The sequence below is a fragment of the Leopardus geoffroyi genome, chromosome C2 (assembly GCF_018350155.1).
Source record: "Leopardus geoffroyi isolate Oge1 chromosome C2, O.geoffroyi_Oge1_pat1.0, whole genome shotgun sequence".
Taxonomy (NCBI): Eukaryota; Metazoa; Chordata; class Mammalia; order Carnivora; family Felidae; genus Leopardus; species Leopardus geoffroyi.
Genome location: NC_059333.1, coordinates 3557921 through 3581220, shown reverse-complemented (window position 1 = coordinate 3581220; position 23300 = coordinate 3557921). Strand labels below are relative to the sequence as shown.

The window sequence follows — 23300 nt, the reverse complement described above, 5'->3', positions numbered from 1 at the left end:
GCCCAGGGAGGGAGGACAGCAGCCTCGAGGTGGAGGGTGGAGGCCCGGGTTGTCCACTAAGTCCCAATAACCTGGACGGACTGCACGATCCAGGAATGCAGGGTAGGGTAGGGCCCCCGGGCTCTTCCGATGTTATCTGGACGAACCGAGGAGCTCTTTATGTCTGGGTTTTTTGACTGTATTTAATAAACATGTTAATGTATTTAATAAAAATCAAGTATTTGTAAGTAGAATATTCCGTTTATGTCTGGGTGGAGAGTAGAGAGCGTGAACCCAAAAGCCACTCTGTCAAATTCCTGAGCGGAATGACAATGAAATTCGGATTTCTCCTGGCTGATAACACACTCGTGAACCGGTGTTATATAGCATCCTCGAAGGCTCCAGATTCTTCTCCCAGACTCTGGCCCAGCAGGTGCTGGAGCTGACTCAGCCCCAGACTGGTGTTCATACTCCTTGTGGAGACTGGAGAAGGGAGCCCCGTGCCCAGGTGGGGGCAGGTCGGGGCCCCTGTGGAGGTGGAGCCCCGACTTGCCCCCTTCTGTCAGCCATGCCTCCACCGGAGGTCACTACCCACCAAAGCGGACACTCTTTGGGAGACTCACTGGCCTTTTCAGACCAGAAACAGGCAGGTTCTTCAGGGCTTGGGGCTGCGCCTCCCGAAACGAGGGGCCTGCCTCTACCTGAGAGCAGGTTCAGGCCCCTGCTCTCATCTCTTGCCGAATACCCTTCCTGCTCACCTGTCTCCCTCTCTGAGAAATACTTTTCTAGAAAGTGGTTCAAACTCTAAAGCTGGAAAAACTTTTATCTTCTTACACAGTTATCTTTTCTTGAGTCTCTGATTCAGATTCATTTCAGTCTTACTCTCGGTTTGCTTTCCGTATCAGCCGAGAAGAGCAGCAAGGCTTGAGGCCAGGGTTTCCTACGTCATCGGCCTTGATCGTCGCATGTCCGCATCGCTGCCTTTCTCGTGGAGGTGCCTGAGATATTTATATTCCTGCATTTCTTGTGTCCTTCTACCAAGTTGCACAGAAACAAAAAAGTAAAAAATCAACAGGATCTGAAACACCCAGGATAGTAGGCTTACAAGAAATTTGCAGTTAATTCCGTTACAGACTAGATGACGGTTTCTTTCTGTCTACTTTATGGACTCTGTTCATATTCCGCATCTCAGATTTCTCTTTGTCGTCGTTTTTTTTAACGAATATTTGAATAGCTTCGATTTGGACAAAAGTGGCAGATTTTTTAAATGTAATATTATGGCCATCCTGCATACAGGATTAATAATGATATAGGACTGAATGAACAATATACAGCATAAGACGATTTAAAATGCATCCAGTACAGAGGTGCCCGGTGGCTCAGTTGGTTAAGCGTCCAGCTCAGCTCAGCTGATGATCTCGCGGTTTGTGAGTCTGAGCCCCGCGTCGGGCTCTGTGCTGACAGCTCGGAGCCTGGGCCTGCTTCAGATTCTATGTCTCCCTCTCTCTCTGCCCCTTCTCTGCTCGTGCTCTGTCCCTCTCTTTCAAAAAATAAAATAAAAACATGACAAAATTAAAACACATTAAGTACATTAAAATACAATACAGTTACAGTGTTTTAGTATGTATGTATTTATTTATTTACTTACTTATTTTCATCCTGATAAGTGCCCTCCTTAATCTCCATCACCTACTCACGCTTTCCCCCACCCACCTCCCGTCTGGTGACCATCAGTCTCTATAGTTAAGAGTCTGTTTCTTGGTTTGACTCTCTCTTTTTTCTTTTCCTTTATTCATTTGTTTGGTTTCTTAAATTCCACATGTGAGTGAAACCGTATAATATTTGTCTTTCTCTGACTGACTTATTTCACTTAACGTTATACTCTCTAGTTCCGCTCATGTCACTGCAAGCGAGTGGCAAGATTTCACTTTTTTATGGTTGAGTAATATTCCAGTGTATATGTATACCACATCTACCTTATCCATTCATCAGTTGGTGGACACTTGGGCTGTTTCCATAATTTGGCTACTGTAGATGATGCTGCTATAAACATAGGGGTGCGCATATTCCCCTGAATTCGTGTTTTTGTATTTGGGAGGTAAATACTCAGTATTGTGATTCCTGGGTCATAGGGTGGTTCTATTTTTAACTTCGGAAGGAACCGCCATACTCTTCCCTAGAGTGGCTGCACCAGTTTGCGTTCCCACCAACAGTGCACCCGGGTTCCCCTTTCTCCGCATTCTCACCAACACCTGTTGTTTCTCGTGTTGTTGTAATTGTAGCCATTCTGACAGGTGTGAAGGGATATCACAGGGTAGCTTTGATGTGCATTTTCCTGATGGTGAGTGATGCTGAGCCTCTTTTCATGTGTCTGTTGGCCATCTGGGTGCCTTCTTTGGAGGAGTGTCGGTTCATGTCTTCTGCCCATTTTTAAATTGGGTTATTCACTTTTGGGGTGTTGAGTTGTAACAGTTCTTCATATATTTGGATACTAACCCTTTATCAGATATGTCATTGGCAAATATCTTCTCCCATTTGGTAGGTTGCCTTTTCGTTTTCTTGATTGTTTCCTTTACTGTGCAGAAGCTTTTTATTTTGATGTAGTCCCAGGACTACATCAGGAGTTTATTTTTGCTTTTATTTCTTTTGCCTTGGGAGACACATCTAGAAAGATGTTGCTATAACCGATGTTAGAGCAATTACTGCCTATGCTCTCTTCAGGGATTTTTTTAAGTTTATTTATTTTGAGAGAGAGAAAACAGGACTGGAGTAGGGGCAGAGAGAGAGGAGAGAGCTAGAATCCCAAGTAGGCTCCACACTGCCAATAAGAGCCCAACACAGGGCTCAAATGCACAAACCGTGAGATCATGACCTGAGCCAAAGTTGGACACTTAACTGACTGAGCCACCCAGGCACCCCTCTCTTTAAGGATTTTTATCTCCTCAGGCCAGTATCTCTCATGAATATAGATGTGAAAGTCCTTAACAAAATATCATCAAACCAAATCCAACAATAAATCAAAAAAATCATACGCCATGATCAAGGGGATTTATTCCTGGGATGCAAGTGTAGTTCAGTGTTCGCAAAACAATCAGCACGATGCCTTACATCAATAAGAGGAAGTATAAAAACCATAAGATCATTTCAAAGCATGTCAAAATGCTTTCAAAAAGCATTTGACAAAGTATAACATCCATTCATGATAAAAACCCTCAACAGAGTAGGTCTAAAGGGAACGTACCTCAACATCATAAAGACCATATATGGAAAACCTACAGCGAACCTCATACTCAGTAGGGAAAAACAGAGCTTTTCCCCCAAGGTCAGGAACAAGACAGGGATGTCTGCTCTCACCACTGTTTTTCAACATAGTACTGGAAGCCCTAGCTTCAGTTACCCAACAACAAAAGGAAATAAAAGGCATCCAGATTGGTAAGGAAGAAACAAAACTCTCGCTATTTACAGGTGACATGATAGAATATATAGAAAACCCGAAAGACTCCACCAAAAATCTACTAGAGCTGATAAATGAACTCAGTAAGGGCATAGGATACAAAATCAATTTACAGAAAACTGTTGCATTTCCCTCTTATTTTTTTTTAGCATAATTAGAGCATTTTATTTATTTTTAGTTTGAGAGAGAAAGAGCGTGAGGTGGGAAGGGGGCAGAGCAGAGGGGGGAGAGAGAGAGAATCCCAAGTAAGCTCCACACTCAGCGCAGAGCCCAACGTGGCATTCGGTCCCATGACCCTGGGATCACAACCTGAACCAAAATCAAGAATTGGACACTTAACCGACTGAACCACCCAGGTGCCCCTGGTGCATTTCCATACACTAATAATGAAGGAGCAGAAAGTGAAATTGAGAAAACAAATCTGTTTACAGTTGTACCAAAACCAACAAAATGTTGAGGAATAAACTTAACCAAAGAGGTGAGACACCTGTATCCTGAAAACTATGAAACATTGACAAAAGAAAGTCAAGGTGGTGCAAAGAAATGGAAAGCCATTCCACGCTCATGCATTGGAAAAACAAACATTGTTAAAACGTCTGGACTACCCAAAGCAATCTATAGACTCCACGCAAACCCTATCAGATACCAAGAGGACTTTTCTCAGCCCTAGAGCAAGCACTCCTAAAATGTGTATGGAACCGCAAAAGACCCCGAATAACCCAAGCACTCTTGAAGAAACTGGAGGCGTCATAATCCCAGATTTCAAGATATACTACAGAGCTGTAGTAATCAAAGTAGTGTGGTACCGGCACAAAAATAGACACATAGGTCAGTAGAACAGAGTAGAAAACCCAGAAATAAATCCACGATCGTGACGTGTGGTCGATTAATCTTCAACAAAGGAGGCAAGAATATGCAATGGGAAAAAGACGGTGTCTTCAACCAATGGTGCTGGGAAAACTGGACAGTGACATGCAGAAGAATGGAACCGGACCGCTTTCTTACGCCAGACACGAAAAGAAACTCAAAACTAAATATGAGACCTGAACCATGAAAATCCCGGAAGAGAGCACAGGCAGTAACTTCATTTTCTAGCTATGTCTCCGGAGGCAAGGGAAACACAGTGTACTCTGAATGCATCTTCTATCATTTTACGTCACCGCCCACCTCTGTTCTGTGTTTCAGGTACAGAGCCTTCATTTTTGTTTTGACATTTTTGCTGTATGCCAGTTTCCACTTATCCCGAAAGCCTATCAGCATAGTGAAGGTAAGAAATCATAAAAAGCACCCCGTTTCATGTCCTCCCTATAATTTCCGTGAGGAACTTGTTACTTTAGGACCGGGTTTGGGAGCGAGGGAGGGGGTGGGGGGTGGTGGTGAGACAAGTGGAGGAAACAGACGGTTTAGGAGCAAGTTATCCTCCTTTGTTTCTCTTTTCTGAAATGAACGTCTTCGAAGTGTTTTTAGGGTTTGGAACTTCAGAGGTGCCGCATTAGTCGATGGTTGCAGATTTCTAAAGCTTCGTTAAGTATTTATTCTGTCCTGCATGAATTTTTCCCTCCAGACACATCTAATCTGAAATCGTTCCCCAAGGTGCTTCTCCCGTCACTGTGCTCCGATCCTAAGCCTGGCCGTGGTGGCCCCGCTATTCTTAGAGCCACGAGCTTCTGTTTGAGTGACGGGTGAGCACCAGGTGACGCTCAGCAGGGCACTTAACTAGACTTCAAGAAGAGAAGATTCAAGTAGACAGTCCTACGTAGTAGCCAGTTTAAACTGGGGAAGGAGCGAGATAATTTTCTTACCCTCACAGGAACGACATCATTTTTGCCTATAGACTGTTAAGGCTTTTGACTCTTGGTTGTAGAAGGAACAGGAAATTGTTTATTGCCAAAGATCGCTTAGTGAGAACTCGATTGCCTGCCCCCTCACCCTCTGGTCCTGGGCAGGGATGCAGATCGGGCACCGTGGTTCTGACCTTTGTAGCCACGCTTCCTCCCTTCCCGCCCAGAGGCCTTCAGGCCAGCGGGACAGGGAATGCCGAACACGGCCATCGTTCTGTGGACGGTTTTGTGTTCCCTGCTCTCCAGTAACGCCCAGTGGGTGTTAGTTAAACAGCATCCATCTACTCGAAGGATTCTACAGTTCGTCCTTGACCCCCAGTTAGCAGGAATCTTCTGTGCCCTTCACGTCACTGGAGTTTTTGATATACCAAGTTTGAATGACTGTGGGGGGACAAGAGATGGTGGGAAGTGATGCACCCAACCAGGGACTCTAAAATCATACCAAGGACCCGCCACTACATTTCAATGCTACCACTCACTCCTCGTCTTCCTTGTTAGGGAAGCGCACATGCAGCTCAAGGAAAGGCAAGTTCCAAGAATGGAAGAGGCCATTAGAGGGGTCCCGGTGAGCGCCGTGGGGCTGAAGGAGCTGCTGGGGGTTCAGCATTGACCTTGGGTGGGGGGCAAACGCCTAGAGTAGGGAGGGTGGGCTCTCACCGGCGAGCCCCGCCTAGGGGGCAGAGGCTCTGTGCGAGGACACAGGAGGGGGCGCCGGCCGCCACAGGACCTCCGTGGCGGGACAGGACACTTGGATTCCATGTGCTATCACAAGGGTCCTGCTCAGCCAGGAAGGGATGTAGCATTGTTGTGGGGCACCCTCCCAGCTTCCCCGCCGGGAGCTTGGGGCTTACTGATGGGGCGGTGTCCCATCAACTCCTGTGTGAGTATTGCATCCGTCAGGGCACCTGCTGAGCCCCGTGGCAGGGCAGGGTGCCCTGTTCATTGTTTGACAGTCCTCGCAGCAGGCCTGGGGGCTCGGGAGCCCGGTCCCCTCGTGCAGGGTGGCGCAGCTCCAGCAAATTCCGCAGGGTCTCTGCTCTCGGCCTCTGTGCCGCGGGCCCGCAGGGTGTGGAGTACCTGAGTACGTCCGCAGCCTCACACCCGGCTTTTCTTTCACACACGGATTTTCAGGCTTAGCACCTGCGATGGGCTGATCTGAGGTTTCTTCTTCTCAGGTGGATAAGGTTGTCCCACTACCTGCAGCGACTTAAGCTGTATAACACCTGACAAAGCGCTCACGTGCTTGGGCCTCTTCTGTATAAAATGAGAAGTAGGGATGATTCTGGTGACACAAGGAATAGTTTGAATTCTCTGCAGCCTGTATTTCCTAACGCATTATGAGCAACACAGAATTAAAATATATTTGCTTACCTGGAATTGATCACCAGGTAGAACGGTTCTCATTCTTTAAGGACATCTGTAGAGTGACAGACATATGTCATGTCAGATTTAGGCTACTCTGTTTGGACTCGCCTTTAATCACCATTGAGACATTTCACTTGTCTCTGATTTTAGTGGAGCAAAAAGAAAGCAAAGATAACAGTGATGGAGAGCCGGGGCACAGCCCTCCCCCTTCCCACATCCTGTCCCAGCCCGGCCTCAGGCCACGAGGCTGGGCACTGGCAGGGCCTGCTCCAGGCACTGGGTGCCGCTGGGGGCTCTTTCTCCCCAACGCGCCGCCCCCGTGGGCCTGAGTGTACCTGAGGGCAGGGGGCTTCTCTGGGGAGCTGCAGGGAGCCCTGTGCCCCGCGGGAATGGGGACACCCACTGGTTTGAGTGTGAGCATCTGGCCCTCCCTGCACACACAGGGCCTGTAGGAAGGAAGGTGTGAAACCCTCAGCAGCAGACAGAAGACCACCGGGAAAACTGGCCACGGTGCACGCCGTGGGTAGAGCGGCCAGTGTCCCGGTGTGCGGGCTTCATTAGAACACAGCAGCGTTTGTTTTTTTAAGTTCATTTATCTATTTTGAGAGAGAGAGAGAGAGAGAGAGAGAGAGAAAGCACGATCAGAAGAGGGGGAGAGAGAGAGGAAGAGAGAGAATCCCAAGCAGGTTCCACACTGTCAGTGTGGGGCTCGATCCCACAAACTGACATGACCTGAGCCCAGATCCAAAGTCGGATGCTTAACCGACTGAGCCACCCAGGTGCCCTGCTGCAGTGTCTTTTTAACTGAACAACGTCTCCCTAGAATATATGTGGAAAAATGTGCAAGAATTAATGACCAAGGAAAAATTAAGCCACCATAATCAAGTTTTTATGGTACGCCTGAGAGTAGACCAAGAGGTCAGTAGAAGAGAATAGAAACGTGGCGTGGTCGACGGAGGTGCTGGGAAAAGTGTAGCTTATTTAGCAAAAGGCATGAGCACAGCTAGCTACTCAGCTACAAGAATGAAGTGGGGTCTCTGTCTTATACAAATAGATGGGTACATTAAAGAATTAAATGGGAGGGGGGGCGCCTGGGTGGCTCAGTCGGTTAAGCGTCCAACTTCGGCTCAGGTCATGATCTCACAGTCCGTGAGTTCAAGCCCCGCGTCAGGCTCTGTGCCAACAGCTGAGAGCCTGGAGCCTGTTTCAAATTCTGTGTCTCCCTCTCTCTGACCCTCCCCCGTTCATGTTTTGTCTCTCTCTGTCTCAAAAATAAATAAACATTTAAAAAAAAAAAAAGAATTAAATGGGAAAAATAAGTAAAATTCCAAGAGCGAAAGTATGTCCATCTTAGAGGTGTGGAGTTGGCAAGCCGAAGGCGGCCGGCCAGAGGGGATGGCGGGCGGGGTCGCTCACGGACACCCGGTGGCCGGGCGAGAGCAGTCACGAAGGCAAGCGAAAGTGGCCCCTGACCACATCACTCCCGCTGTCGAAACACTTGCCCTCGTCACGGCAGCGAGGGCAGGGAGACGGCCAGGCGCTGGCAATGGGGACGCTGGGCTCCCGCCTTCTGGGGACCATTTTGTGAACCGTATCTCTTCCGAGATAGAATATGCACCCTTCAGCCGCGCTGGGACCCTTGCCCATTAACCGAAAGCGCCGCCATCCTTAAAATCCGCAAACGTGTCTTTACTGTGGCACTGTTTGCAATTTCAAAAAGAAAAAGGAAAAATCCTGCATATTATGTGACCCCAGTCAGCAGGTGAAAGAAAGTCTGAGTAAATTATGGCCAGTCCATAAGCTGATATACGCAGCCACTTAAAAGAATCACAGGGGCGCCTGGCCGGCTCAGTCAGGAGAGCGTGCGGCTCTCCATCTTGGGGTCGTGAGTTCCAGCCCCACGTGGGGTGTAGAGATCACTTAAATAAATAAACTTCAAAAAGTAAAGGAACAAGTATTAAGAAACGAAACGATAATTAATCAGAGCCAGACCAGGTGACACAGGAAGATTTCTAGAGCTATTTCGAGAGGGGAGAGGAAGGTGTACTTAACGTCTATATAGAACGGTTCCGTTTTTGAAAACCAGAGGATGCACAGGAGCAGAAAGCCCCCCGCCCCCTTTCCGTGCCCCTGTGGCAGCGGGCGTGGGCTGGCGGCGCGGTCCTGTGGTGCCAGTGGTTCCCGCAGACCAGCTGAGCACACGCAGGGCCCGCTGCCCTTCCCACGGTCAGCCTGTCCCCGCGCTCACTCTGCTGTAGCAAGTTCTGTGGGCTGGGTGGCTCACCAGCAGCAGACGTGTACTGCTCTCAATCCTGGGGGCTGGAAGTCCCAGATTGGGGTGCCAGCGGGTTCCGGCCTGCAGATGGCCGCCTCCCTGTGTCCTCACGTAGGGGACCTGCCGTCCTCACAGAGGCCCCCGCTCCTACTCCATCACGGGGGCGGGGGGCAGGTTTCAACACAGGGATTTGGGGGAACACAGGCATTCAGACCGCCGCAGGTACCGGAACTTTCCTTTCTCCTTTAGGACTTCCTCTGGATAATGCCTTGGCAAGTTCTTTTAACCCAAAGCCTGATAAAAGGAATGTAAAGGACTGAAGTGAACGGGCCCACACCACCTGGTGGACCACAGAGAGCTAACCACACGTGTCCCTGCATGTGGACTACGTCCACACTCACACGTCCACGCATGCACGCGTGCTCTAATCTAAGCTCTCACTGTGCTGTCTACAGGGGGCACAACCACGACCCCTCTCCTGGGGGCGTTGACAAGGCCGGCATCCCACTCTGACCTGCCGCCCCCATCGTCACCGCCCTGAATTCCTGACCCCGTCCTGGTCCCCGCCCAGTTGGTTTTCTGCTCAGTCACCCAGAACCAGCAGCATCACTGGGGCCTGGCAGACCTGAGAACCCAGGAGGCGCCCTGCCCCCCCCCCCCACAGTTGGGATGAATGAGTGTATGAGGCTCGTGGCTCAAGTTGAGGCTTAAACAACAGTCTTTGGTAAATGTGCGTCCACGTACAGATATGTGTGCCTAAGTCTGCGTGGATGTGAGCGCGTGTAGAACATCGGTGCCTCGGAAAGGCCATGCTGCCCGCTGATCCCGCGTGGTTCCCTCTTGTTGCCCACTGGTAGGGGCACTGGGGGAGGGGCCAGGGCTGGAGATGCATCTGCAGATGGGACAGAGAGCACCCGCACCCCACCCCTGCCTGCCCCTCCCCACCCCCACCCGCCTCGTGGCCCCGTGGCTGTTTTCGTGGCTGCTTGCCGTGTCCCCCCATCCTGTGGACACCAGCCCCTCCCGCCCCCGCCCCCACCTTCCAATCCCCGTGGCACTTGCTGTGTAGTTTGTTGCTGTCCCGCCGTGTGGCACGTGGGCAGTGGTAAATAACCTGGAGGGTCGTGTACCTGGAGCCTCCAGGCCACATAGTCTCCTGATTGCTTGGCTTTTAATGACCGCCTGGTGTCACACGCCCATTAATTTTGTTACCTGTGGAAACATTCGCATAAAAATTGGCAAGGGCCAAGGACTAGCCCCCCGTCGCTGTCACACCAGGGTATGAACCCGTTCCCCTGCTGAGGGTTTTTCTGATCAGATCCTCTTGGCCTAATTCATCCTTAACTTTCCCTCACACACCGGGTGTGGGAATAAAGCTGGTGGCTGACAGCCAGCACGTGGCGATAGAAACAAGCATCCTCGGGACCGGTGTGAAGTCTTTGCTGGCTCTCCTGCAGCCCTTCGGCCGCCCGGAGGGTGGAGATCGAGGTTCCGGTGGGAAGGGTGCGGGCTGGGGAAGGGCTCAGCGCGGCCGCCGGAGGCTGGAGTGAGTGGGGGGCCCCCTGCCTTGGTGAAGTCGCTGTGCCCTCTGAGAGTCCAGGGGAGAAGCGGGAGGCCAGCCCCGTGGCACCAGAGTCCGTCCCCCTCATCACAGGACAACCAAGATGAAACCCTTTTCTTCTTGTTTATGACGCAAGAAGGGATCCTTCCTCATCTTTCTTGGTTCCAGGGGATGTGGAAGCCCCGCTTGGAGCCGTGGCCCACAGCCACCTCCTCCCTCATTCCGTCTCGGCAGGCGGGTCAGCGCCCAGCCTGCCTGCGGCTCTCTCGGCGACGGATAGACAGCGAGGGTGGTGAGGCACGGGGTCTGGCCCAGGGAAGGGTGACTTCTGTGGGGAGAGGAGGAGCCAAGTATGAACCCGGGGGAATGGGGAAAGGGCGACTCCGAGATCCAGGCCAGCACAGCCGGCCTCCGGCCCCGGGAGGGTGAGAGGAAAGCTGTCTTGCAAAGACTCGACTGAGTTTGTAAAGCGGAGCCTGCGGGGAAGTTTTAGGGCGAGGTTTGAATGCTAGCAGAACGCCCAGTGCTGATGACAAGCCACGGGATCACAGAGTGGCTGAGTCCCATGTGCCCTGCCAGGCCTCGGTGGCGTGTGTCCGTGCAAAACCAGGAGGCGTCCAGCCCAGGCTGACCACAGCCCTGGCAAGGGCAGCCGTTCGCAGGAGCCTCTTTGGTGACTCCCTCTGGAAGAGACGGGTGCCAGGGAAGGAGGCGGTGGGCAGGACGTGTGGCCGCTGTTCTTTGTGGGGCCAGCTTTCTTCGTGAACCCCAGACCCCTGCCTTCACGCTGCGGCTCCGTGAAGAACGCCGCTTGGGGCCCTGCTCCCACTAAGGGCCACTCCCTGCCCTTGTGGTTGCCTCCTTTCTGCCCTCACTCACACCTGGGGGATTACTTCATCTGAGCCCTTGGGAGCAGAAAAACCCAGAAAATGCACAGCAGGTGGCAGGGGCACTTGGGGAGGGGAGACATGGACTGTGGGGCTGAAAGGCAGACTGGTAGACAGGTGGAGGTTCCCCCATAGCAAGACGGGCCCTTTTCTGGAAGGGGAGGTCCTCTTGTAAGGAGCACCCCACGTCCCCTGTGCCCTGCACACAGCCCCAGTGCCCACTCCTCCAGCCCTCCCTCGTGCGTCCATGCCCCGGAACAGCATCACCAATCCCGCTAAGTTCTGCGGCTGAGGGGGGCAAGCCCTGTCTGCAGGCGGGCACACTGAGGCAGGTGGGAGCGACTTCCTCAGGCCCCTGCACCTGTCAGCCAGAGGGCTCCCGAGCCTTACACTCCTCTGCCCCTGGCCCGCGTGCTGGCTCCGTGGACAACTTGGTGGGTCGGTGGCCTTGTGCCCCAGCTGTGCTGTTGTCTTACTGAGGCACGTGATTTGCACATGTCAACACGCGCAGATCTGAAGCGTCTAGCCTGGCAAATATGCGCAAGCTCGAACGATCCCCAGGTTAGGGTCGGGCCCCTTCCAGCTCCCGCTCCAGGCCCCGCGTGCCCCGCCCCCTTCACGGCCCTCCTGCTGGTGAGTGAGTGTCACCGCTGCCACCTGGGGCTAGGTTCTGTCCTCCAGTGACTGACCGAGTCTGCCCTTTGCGCTCCTCACGTCAGGCTTCTTCTGATGGGAGATTCATCCTCCTCTTTGCTTGGACCTGTGCCTTGCTCTCCGGCTCCGCGGGGCATTTACTCGGGTGTAAATCTGGCACGATGAGGCCGTGTTCGCAGTGTGGCAGGCGGTGCCAGGCTGGCAGCAGGCGGCTCTCAGCTGCGTGGTCGTCTCCACCGCCCGACCGTCACAGGCCTGTGTTGGCTGTGTGTGAGTTCGGGGCTGGGAGCGGCAGAGGCCCGAGCAGCCCCGGTCACCGCAGGCATTCGGTGGGTCGTGCAGACAGACCGCCCCGGCGGGGGCCTCGCTCCCCCAGAGCGTGGTTGCCCTGGGAAGACCGAAAGGAGGGGGCGGCTGTTCCAATGCCGCGAGCCCCTGAACCTGGCCTGAGCGCGCTCTCTGTCTCTGCTGATGTCCTAGGGTGAGCTCCACAGGTACTGTGCCGCACTGAACGAGGGGGACGTCGAATTCAGCAGCCAGAGCCAGAGGGCCAGTGACACCCCCCGCCAACAGCCACCAGACAACGAGACTGACTGCAGCTGGGCCCCGTTTGGTGAGTTCTCCGTCTGTCCAGCCCTGTGCATCCCGATCCTGACGCGCACCGTCCTGCGGCCTCTCGCGTGGCTACACAGCCAGTGCTGAAAGCGACAGGCAGCCTCACCGATGCGGGCGGCACTAACGATGTTCCCGGACGTGACTGCCTGTCCGGGGACAGCTCTGTCCTGTCACCCGCTCGCCTCCTCCCGCAGCTACTGTGCCCGCGGCACCTGCCGACTCCTGGGAGATCCTCTTTCTGGGGAAATCTGCTCAAGAGGACTTGTATTTTGCATCTGTCGGGGCTGAGATCCAGGCTTTGCCGAGCGGGGACCGTGCTGGACAGGAGAGGGAGCCCCCAGAGGTGTGGGGCGGGGGCTGGCCCGGGGCTGCTGCAGAAAAGCCAGATTAACTCGGGAGGCAAAAGGAATAAAAAAACCACATGCTCCCCATGCACAGTGGGGATTTTCTCTAATCCAGATGACGTCTAGTTAGTGATTATTTGAGAATGTGGCAACTTTCTTTCCCTTTGTCCAGAAGCCAACCGGATGTCCTGCCACATTTTCCGTGTTCAAAACCGTCCCTTTCTCCTTCTGCGTCTGCTGCCCAAGTGTAGACAGCAGGCATGTGCACTTTATCACCCGGCCCCAGAACACAGACTGGTATTTAGTGGAAGTAGGCCATACTCACTGTTTCCTGCCGATTTTCACCCTGTGTAGACCAGGACAACTACCAGCAGCTGCTCGGGGCCCTGGACTACTCGTTCCTGTGCGCGTACGCCATCGGCATGTACCTGAGGTAGGTCTGCCTGCATCTCAAGATGCTCGTCGTTCTCGTCCGTTCGCCGCAGGACATGTCTGCGGGTTGCTTACTGCCCCGGCTCTTCTCCGAGAGGAGGGTAAAGTGTGCTGCAGGGCTGATCAACGCGAGACCGCAAAGCGGTGCGTGTAGACGCCCCGGATGTTGTGCTGCTCAGGGCGGGCCGTCCGGGGACGGCTCTCAGGGCCCCGGGCTTTTGGAGGCACCGTTAACCCTGCCGTGGGGTGGTCACCGGGGACAGGGTGCTGGTAGCTCCTGGGGATCGTGTGCAGAGTGATCCTCTCCTCCGTCCCTGGGGCCACCATCTGTTCACACGACCCGGATCACTAGAGTCACAGCAGTTTAGGGTGTGTGCCGGGCACATCCCCCTGGCTGCCCAGCTCTCCCCAAACAGCACCTCACCATCCTCCTTGTGGTTGGGGCACGGACCCCAGAGACACGCAGCTGGGAATAAATCCGACTCAGTGCTGCCCCTCTTTGGGCCTCAGTTTCCCTTCTGCGAAATGGGCACAACAGTGGTTAACTCCCCGGATCATGGCAGGAGAGGATGAGCTAATCCGTGTAGAATGCGCAGAGCAGAGCCCGGCCCGTGGAGTGTTCCCAGCGTCGGTCACATGTGATTCTCACCCCATCCTGCATCGACCCAGGAAGGTGGAAGTGTTATGTGGGTAACAGGATATGTGATTGGCTGATTAAAAACTGGTATCGTGTCAGTCCAGCCGGCTTAAAAAAAAAAAATTATAGGGACTAAAGGCCTTCAGCTCAAGGGGCTTTTGTTCAGAGACCCAGTGATCTTCAGAGCTTTGAGCATCGTGGGGACACCTGTGAGCGGTTAGCTTCTCTGTGATATCCACCCAGAGTGTGGCATCATCCAGACCTGCCCCTGGACCCCAGTGCAGGGTGGGGGTGGTGCCCGGTCCGGCACTTTCTGTTGGTGGAGTGGACGGCCCCTCTGTATTTCATTTGCATATAGCCCTGCAGAACGGGTTTGAATGACCGAATGTGTACGGGTAGATACGGAAGCCTGTGGTGTGTGCCCCTCCCCTGCTCATGCTCTGTCTCTCTCTCTCTCTCTCTCTCTGTCTCTCTCTCAAAAATAAATAAAGCTTAAAAAAAATTAAAAAAAAAAAAAAAAGAAAAAGCCCAAAGGTTGGACTGTTTTTCCCAGTTACTCGAAAACAGTGTTTAAATGCAGTTCTCAGCTTAGCGTGATATTGTCCCCTAGGCAACACTTAGCAGGATCTGGAAACAAGGTTGGTGTCACAACCGGACAAAGGGGTGCTTGGCATCTAGTGGGCGGGGACCAGGGCCGCTGAGCATGCTACGGCACAAAGAGTGACCCGACCCCACGGGTCAAGAGGGTTGAGGTTAAGAAGGCTTTAAATGAGAGGGTCTTACTGTTGCTTATGTATCAGCAAAGATAACGTGTCATGAAACTCGCCAGTGAGGGTTTACTAACAAGATTCTGCCTCGTGTAGAATCCGGAGTAGACTCGTGGCTGTAACAAAGGCATACACCGCTTCTTTGGATGGCCCTTGAGTGACACTGCGGCACGTGGCTCAGGAAATGGATCGTTTGTATGTCGCGTGAACCGCATACGGGGGCGCCTTCATCAGCCCAGACCTTCCTAGCAGGTGCGCCCTGGCCTTTGGTCCCGGTATGAATCGGATGTCATGTGGAATGGTGTCCGTCCCCTCAGGCCTTTTCTTTAGCGACTTGGAAGCAGAAACTAAATTTGGGCCCAGTGTCATATAGCAAGACGGGAGAACATGTGTCAGCCCTGGCCGACGGCACTAGCTCTGTCCCGTGACGCCAGGCAGGTCAGCCCGCCCCTCCGAGACACGTCTTCTCTCCTCTGAAGCCAGCGGGTTGAAGCAGAGAACTTGCTTAGCTCTAGAACGCTCTTGAGTTTGTGACCGGTTTCTCCCCAGCTTAAAATCTGGCCTGAATGTTGTTTCTAATTTTTTTTTTTAATTTTTTTATGTTGATTTATTTTCGAGAGAGAGAGAGAGAAAGAGTGTGAGCAGGCGAGGGGCAGAGAGAGAGGGAGACAGAATGGAAGCAGGCTCCAGGCTCCAAGCTGTCAGCACAGAGCCCGACGCGGGGCTCGAACCCACGAACTGTGAGATCACTGACCTGAGCTGAAGTCTGACACTCAACGGACTGAGCCACTCAGGCACCCCTGTTTCTAATTCTAAGTTACTTCCTCTGCCTGAGTCGTTTGCCTCAGTCACCGGTGCGGTGTTAGGTAGATTGGCTTTATTTGGGGACTCCAGAAGGACAGGTTTTCTAGTGTGTTGGTTCTTGAGATGAAAGACAGAATCGTGGAGATGGTTCCCAGAGCATTGTTCACGGGCAGGTAGGGGTCACTCTCCATTAAGTTTCTTGTTTATCCGAATCCCTTAACGGCCACGTGGAAGAAAATGTGACCCGTGGTTTCTCATGGCTGCCAAAGCCTCCCAGTTACCTGGGATTATTCTGGGTTTTGTGCACTGAACAAGTGACACTGTCACGTTGCTCCTTGGTGGCCCTTCCCCTAAGGCGGTGAGAGGCCACCCTGCCCCGGCCCTTCACCCACAGCGACCCACCGGAGCACCAGACGGCTCTGGGAAGGAGCTCTCCAGCCAGCCGCTCATTTTGAGCCACCTTGCCGGTGGAAAGGAGCATGTCACCCCCTGTCCCCGACCTCACGCTCCAGTCCGTCTGTCTTCAAACCAGGTCACGGTGGTGCCAGCAGGAAGGCAGCTGGCAGAGCCCCTCCAGCCCGGCGTGTTAATGCAGGGGACTCGGTGACAGCTCGGGGGCGAGCGACTAACCGAGGCCACAACTGATCCCTTTCATGACACGCCTACATCTGCCCTTCCAGATGTTTGAACACTATGCGCAGTTACTGGATGCTGTTTACAGAAAAACGCGTTTAACTAGCAGGACGAGATTTTGGTTGTTTTAATTGGCAACCGTCACAGGCAAGCCATAGTGTTTGAGGTTTATTACTTGACGGTTAGTGGCTTTTACTAGAAGTAAAGTCCTAAGAGATGTTGCCAATTGCCAACTTCTGGTTAATAAGTGCTCCACTGGAGACAGCTGTGATGAAATCTTCCTGGAAACTGTAGCGCATCGGAGTTCTGAAAGCTCGGAGAACAGCGTGAAAACATCCGGAAAGATCCGGACCCTTCACGTTATGGGTGTGTTTGTTTTCTCATGTTTGCTTCTTTCTTCTCCGTCCTCAGTGGCATAATAGGGGAACGCCTGCCCATTCGGTATTACCTAACTTCTGGGATGCTGGCCAGTGGTGCTTTCACCGCCCTGTTTGGATTAGGGTATTTCTACAATATCCACAGTTTCGGCTTCTACGTGGTAACTCAGGTGAGGTCTGGGTCCGCGGCTCCCCACGGATGGGGTTTCCCTGATGAGTCAGACTGGGCCTTTCTGCCACGAGAGAAGAATGCCTGGGGCTGCGGGTGCACGGGGTCCTGTCTGCCGTTGGGGTCGGTGCTGGCACAGGAAGTTCTGTCCTTGCAGTAGCTGTGAGGCCTCCCTTAGTCCTGGGACCTGCCTCTTAAATCCTCCCCCTCCGAGCCCCCCGCTGGGCACTGGGGCAGGGAGCCTGGGAGCCCTGCCGCCCGAGTGTGGGAGACTTCGTGTCCTGTGGCCCATTTGACGTATCTCGATGGAGGGACACAGGGTGGCAGGGGTGGGTGGAAGGGAGCACTCTGGAGCTGCTGGCGGGAGGTCGGCGCTCTCGGCCCTGGTCAGCAGGGCGGAGAGGAGAGAGCCTCACTGGGCTCCAAGGGGAGTAGAGCCAGGCCGTGGGCTCTGCCCTTCCTGCCGGCCCATCTGTCTTGGTCTGCCATTGCCCCCGCCCTGCCCCGCCCTGCCCCGCCCTGGCTGAACATCGACCACAAGTGAGAAATGACGAAAATACTCATGCCCAGCCTCTGAGGCTCTCCAGAGCCTGAGGGTGTCATCAAATCATCAAAGCCAACTGTCCGGAATTTGCTTTTCAAATGTTGCCGTTGGACTTGAACAAGTTTGGCTGTTTTAATGACAACAGCGATTCACACTTTATAGTAAAATAAAAAATTAGGAAGGAAAAGAGCTTCCCAGAGTCCCAGCTTGTTCCTAGAGGGAAGGCAAGCCGGACTGGCCCAGGGGCGTTGTAGGGGGCAAAGGAGGGCAGCTCCTGTCGTGCCCTTGACCCTGGATGCCCCGGAGACTAAAGCAGACCTGCTCGCGCTTCTTGAACCTTCTGAGAGCGTCAGCCCGGGCGCTGTTGAAACGTGGAGAAACGCTTCCCCGAGCTCTGCTTCCAGCCCGTTCTCCTCGCAGAGGCTCAGGCCACAGAAGTGAAAGCACTTATCTATGATTTCCGTGCACGTGTGTGTGTGTGTGTGTGGCTGAAAACACATCTGTGGCTGTTGAGGCTCCCATCAAGGAGGGTTTTGCTGCCTTGTTGCTGTGGGAGTCCCGCTGTGCGCCCAGACTTGCAAAGAACCGGGGAAGCGAGCGCCTGTGAGCCTGGCCCGAAGACGGCTGCGTGCGCTTCCCCGCCTGCCGTCAGCCCTCCTTTGCCCCCGTCACAGATCATCAACGGACTGGTGCAGACCACCGGCTGGCCCAGCGTCGTCACCTGCCTCGGCAACTGGTTCGGAAAAGGAAGGTGAGAAAAGGCACCCGCTTTCAGCACCATTTATTTTTTAAGATCCTGACGCAGACCAGACCACGTCATTCGTAGCTATTCTTTAGATCCGCTGCAGAAAAAGCCGCTTTTGCTAGCCTGCTCTCTCAAAGACGACGGACACTCTGGGGTTCTGAGGTTCAGGTGGGCCTTTGTCCCTGTCGCGGGCTGGGGGAGCGTGTCGCTCTGCGCAGCTGGCCACCCGCGAGCCTGGCAGAAACACGGAGCTTAGGGCCCGGCCCCGGGTCTTGTGAAGCGATAAGTATATCGTCCCAAGACGGGAAGGCACCTGGAAGGGTGACAGGTCCTGAGCTGCACTCGGTGTTTGGCGATGGGCCCACGGTCCGTGATTTGTGCATGGCGCACGGCGTGGCGAGGCCCGAGAGCACACAGCGCTGGGGGCCACGGGGAAAGCGGGGAAGCAGGGCCAGAACCCACCGCCGTGAGCCCGGGTTCGATCCTTCAGCCGGTGGGGTCCTCGACGTGAACTTTTGCTAATGGGGCGTCTCCTCAAACGATCGTATTTGTTTTTCAAGTTTATTTTTAGTTTTGAGAGACAGAGACAGCATGAGTGGGGGAGGGGCAGAGAGAGGGCGAGAGGGAGAATCCCAAGCAGGCTCCGAGCCGTCAGCCCAGAGCCGGATGTGGGGCTCCAACTCCTGAGCCGTGGGATCACGACCTGAGCCCAAATCCAGAGTCAGACGCTCAACCGACTGAGCCCCCCGGGTGAGCCCCAGATGATTGTATTTCCGTTACGGAGGCACAAATGTAAATGTGGGGCCTTCCAAGAAGGTCAGGGAAAGGCTTCTTTCCTCTTTGTAAGCACAGAATAACAAAGCTCTGAGAGGAGCGTGCAGTGCCACGGCCTGACGCGTGTCCCGCCAGACAACCTTGCGGGAGTGGCATCCGCGCTGCCCGTTGATTTCGATGTTACCTCGCACCCGTCGTAGGCACCGTCTGTCCTCCACCCGCAGGTCCACTGAAGCTTCTCGACATCACTGGCCGTCTTGTGTTTTGTTGTGTTGCAGGCGAGGTTTGATTATGGGGGTCTGGAACTCCCACACGTCCGTGGGCAACATTTTGGGGTCCTTGATTGCCGGCTACTGGGTGTCCACGTGCTGGGGCCTGTCCTTCATCGTGCCCGGGGCCATCGTGGCAGCGATGGGGATTGTGTGCTTTCTCTTTCTCATCGAACGTAAGTACCCCGGCCTTGGAGATGGCGCCCCGGGAGGGCCTCGCGGGGCGAGTTGTTAAGAGAACGGGCTGTGTTGGCCCCGCGCGGGCCCGCAGTCGCCCTGCTCTCCCCTTGCCAGGTAGCCTTCTGTCTTCAGGTCTGGCTGGCTTTTCTGTCGTCTCCTGATTTCTGGAGTAACTGATGTTGAGATTCCTCCCATCCCTACCTGCCCTCCTGCCCCGCGGCGCAAGGCGCGCGTGGCTGGCCCGGTGCCGGCAACGTCACGTCTGCCCGAGGCCTGCCACGCTGCTCACCTGCCGGGGTGCAGCGCCCAGCCCGCGTGGCCGCACCTGCTCACCTGTCTTGCCGACGCAGACTGGTACCTCGCCGGCTTGTCTGCCTTCTGATAAGATCTACCTTAGACAGTGTCACCAAGTCATGGCACAACCCGAGACCGGATGTTCTAATCAGGTGAAGGGTGCTCTACCAGAAACTCAAATTCTTTGCCCCATTCTAGACTCAATACCACACCTCTGACTTAATTGAATTTGAAATCAGTTTTCAAAGTAGAGATCCGGCAGGGACAAGGAGTCCTGGCAGTACCTCCAGCGGGAGAGAAGCTGGCGAAAGTGTCGGGTGTCGAGGCGTCCCCGTCCCACAAGCTGTTCTGAGGGGTCGCGTTTGGCATTTACTTCTTTGATTTGGCTTCAGGGAAAACAAAATCATATGGTGCAGCACAGCTCCCCACTGTTGACTCCCAGGTAGGGACCCTCAGGAGCCCGGCTACGCCCTCCGTGCTGGGCATTCATTGTCACTTCAGCTCTGAGTTCGGGGCTGCCGGCTTCGTCACCCGGGACGTTGAGGTCTGTTTGACCCAGCTTCTCACTTCTTGTTTCTTGCTGCTAAAGGTAACCTTTCCGTCTTAAAGTGACTACCATCAGCTATGCGGGTGGAGGCTCTAGGCCAGCCTTGTCAGTGAGAGCGAGGCCGTGGTCCGCTGAGGCCTGGGGTGCACCGCGGGTGGGCGCAGGGAGGGGTGGCTGCGGCTCACCCCCTCCTCCCCCTCCTCCGGGGCCGAGGACACTATTTGCAACATGTCCACGTGGCCAGGACCAGTGAATGGTGAGATGGACGGGGGTTTAGAGCCGCCTCACCCACATACCCAGCCTGTGGCGGGCAGCCACAGCTTGGCTACCACGGACTTCCGGGAAAGGTCCCTGTGTCCCTTGTTGTCCTCCACGCTGGCTCCCTGGCACCTGGAGCTCGGTCCCGGGGCTCTCCAGAGTGTTCCTTACGCATTAGTCATCTGGAGAACAACGCGCGTCCTCTTTGCTAGTGCGCAGGGGCCCCCGGGTGTGTCCTGCCCGAGGTCTAGAGTCCACGGCACCTTTTTTTTCTCTTCCCCAACCAAGGAAGGGTTGGTTTAGGGGGAAAGAGGAAATGTGACACGGAATGGGGTGTGTGGCAGGAGCGATTAATCCGCCAGCCCGGCCGGGATCGTAGCACCGTTCGGGTCGGTTTTCCCGGGTGGGGGCCTCGTCCCCCACTCGGGACAGGATTTCCAAGAACAAGGAAGCTGTGGTTCGTCCTCCGTAGGAAAACGAGAGCCCCCTTCCCACGGAGCCACCGCTCCTGTGTCTTCCGAGGGGGCGGGACAAGGCAGAGAGGGTCCACGCAGGGCTTTCCTGGAGCTGCCCTCCCACCAGCCCTGGTCGGGGGCCCCCTCTCCGTCCGGCGCCTGCGGTGACCCCCGAGCTGCTTTCCCGGCCCTGCCGAGCCGTGAGGCCAGGGACCCTGCCCAGGAAGTTGTCCGGAGGCTTACAGATCCCCGGGGACGGACCTGAACTTCGTTCCCCTGCTCCTGGGTTGTCCTTGACCTGAGGAGAAAGGCCACGTGCTGACCACAGGGGCGGCCTGAGGCACCCTGGGCAGAGCGGTGCTGTGGGACGGAGGCCTGGACTCGGAGCCCGTGCCCCCGGCCCCGTCCAGGCGGTTTTGCGCCCTCGCCACAGGCGACCCGGGCCCTTGGCCGAGCCCCCGTGCCTCCCCTCCGCGGCTGCACCCGCGGTGTCTGCCCACTCCCCCTTCCCGGCCCCCCCACGCCCGCCCTCCTGCTCCCGCACCCTTCACGGTCTGGGGCAGGTTTCTCGGGGAACCTGCCCCCCCGCCCCCAGAGCCAGATCAGTCACCTGGTCCCCGCTCTCACCCCGCCTCGCCCGGCACTGCCTTCGGACGAGGCTCACCCCGTTCTGTGCCCTGGACTTGAGTCATCTTTCACGCCCTCTGAGTAATTAGTGGCCCTTCTTGTGTCACCGTGCTGTGTCACCATACAGCAGGTGCCTCCTGTGTCCCCGGCACCGTGCCAGGCTTACTACAGGTATAGTTGCGTGGACCTCCAGGGCTGTGGGCGCCCTGCCCAAGGTCACACGGTAGACGGTGAGGTTGGGGTGTAACAGGTGCCTGCTCACCCATTCAGACTTTCTCGCATTTTGGCCACAGATCCCTTAGGTCCCTGGGATGTGTTCTCGTGGATACAGTTCAAAAGGTTTTTTTTGTCATTTAGGTGATAATTAAAAAAAACAAACTCTGTCTGTTGTAAACGCTATGTTCTGTCACAGAGACAATATGCATTTGAGAGACGTTTTCCTGCAACAGAGAGCGTAGGTTTTTCTTAAGTCTGTTTGTCAGACCGGGGTTCCCTAGGACCCAGAGAGGAGAGATTATCTCTGGGGCTGTGGGAATTCTTCTCTTAGAAAGCGTCTGAGAGACGCCACACATGGGTGTCTTCTCTGCCACCGTCGCTCCATTACGTGAGCCCCTTTCTCCTGGTGAAGTGAAAGACTGGCTTTGCTCGTGGGACCCGCACTCCCCTGACCACAGCCCCCTTTCCCGCCCTCGCCGCGCACGTGAGGCGGCCTCCACCCCTCCTCGCCCTGCCTCCGGCCCCCCTCTCCCCGCAGGCCCTTCTCTTTCCTGCCGGGGATGTCGGAGCCCCCGAGGAGGCCCCCCGACGGGAGCCAGGAGGAGGTCGACAGGGCTCGTGACCCCATCGCTCCGGCACGCGGGCCAGACTTGCCATCCGTACCTGTCGGCAGGGGACCTCATCCCGCAGTACAGCCCCCCCGACCCCCAAGTGGGCCTCTCTATGCCGCCCTGTCTGGGGAAGCCCCCTGCCCCCGCCACGCACCCCGTCTCCCCGCAGCCGTGGTCGGGGGGCCTCTGTGCGCGCGGCTCTGACGGGCGCTGCCGTGTGCTGACCGCGGACTTTCCTCTGGAGGCGGCGCCTCTAGCCGGCCTCGTGGGACGAGGTGCTTCTGTGGTCCCCGACATTCCCTCGTGCCGGGACCCCAGGCGCCACGCATGAGCTGGCGCGAGCAGAGAGAACCCGGCGTGCAGGCTCAGACCCTTCCCGTCCTCCTCGCCCGGGCCCCGGCTGGGCTCTCGTGCACGAGGCCCGTCTTCGCGTGTCCCCCGTCAACCCGGGTCCACATGGACGCAGGGCACGTCAGCCTAAAGGAGGCCGCTTGCCCTCCTGCACAGCAGAACAAAACGGGCCTTTCTGCCGGGGGAGGGGGGACCGTGTTCTGTCCCCGTGACCGGGAGGCTCCGTGTGCACGGTGATGACGGCCAGCTGTCAGGACGGGCGATGCTGCTGGCAGAGCCCTCAACACAGGGGAGGCCAGTCGACGTGCACCTTGCTGGTTTCTCTCCGCTCCCTCCCCACCCTTCTTGTGACCGGGGTCCCTCCCGGTCCCCCGTTCTCGGGCCCCTCTGGGTCGGCCTGGGAAGCCACTCTCTGGCGTGTCCCATCCGAGCGTCCTTTGTGCTGATGCCCCGTACAGTGAAGGCCGTATCGTGGGGACTGGCCGAGCCTCATGAGGAGTGGCGACCCCCTGACTGACCCTTGGGGACCTCACAGGGGCCTCCCTGGGGAAAGCCACCTGCGCACCGCTGACATCACTGTAAGCAGTGACGGCATATCTCAGGTGTGCCACCGGGACCGCCAGTGCCAAGCGGCC

At 55.3% G+C, this 23300-nt stretch overlaps 1 protein-coding gene across 8 annotated transcripts in view; it reads left to right on the top strand.

The window, feature by feature from the left end:
- SLC37A1 (solute carrier family 37 member 1) overlaps window positions 1-23300 on the top strand; it is an 82641-nt gene that overhangs the window by 27956 nt on the left and 31385 nt on the right. For all 8 annotated transcript variants that reach the window (XM_045501279.1, XM_045501280.1, XM_045501282.1 and 5 more), the window contains 6 exons: window positions 4619-4700; window positions 12497-12629; window positions 13330-13408; window positions 16660-16795; window positions 18013-18089; window positions 19136-19302. In XM_045501279.1, coding sequence (XP_045357235.1) covers window positions 4619-4700; window positions 12497-12629; window positions 13330-13408; window positions 16660-16795; window positions 18013-18089; window positions 19136-19302 — 674 coding nt within the window. The remainder of the gene's footprint in view (window positions 1-4618; window positions 4701-12496; window positions 12630-13329; window positions 13409-16659; window positions 16796-18012; window positions 18090-19135; window positions 19303-23300) is intronic.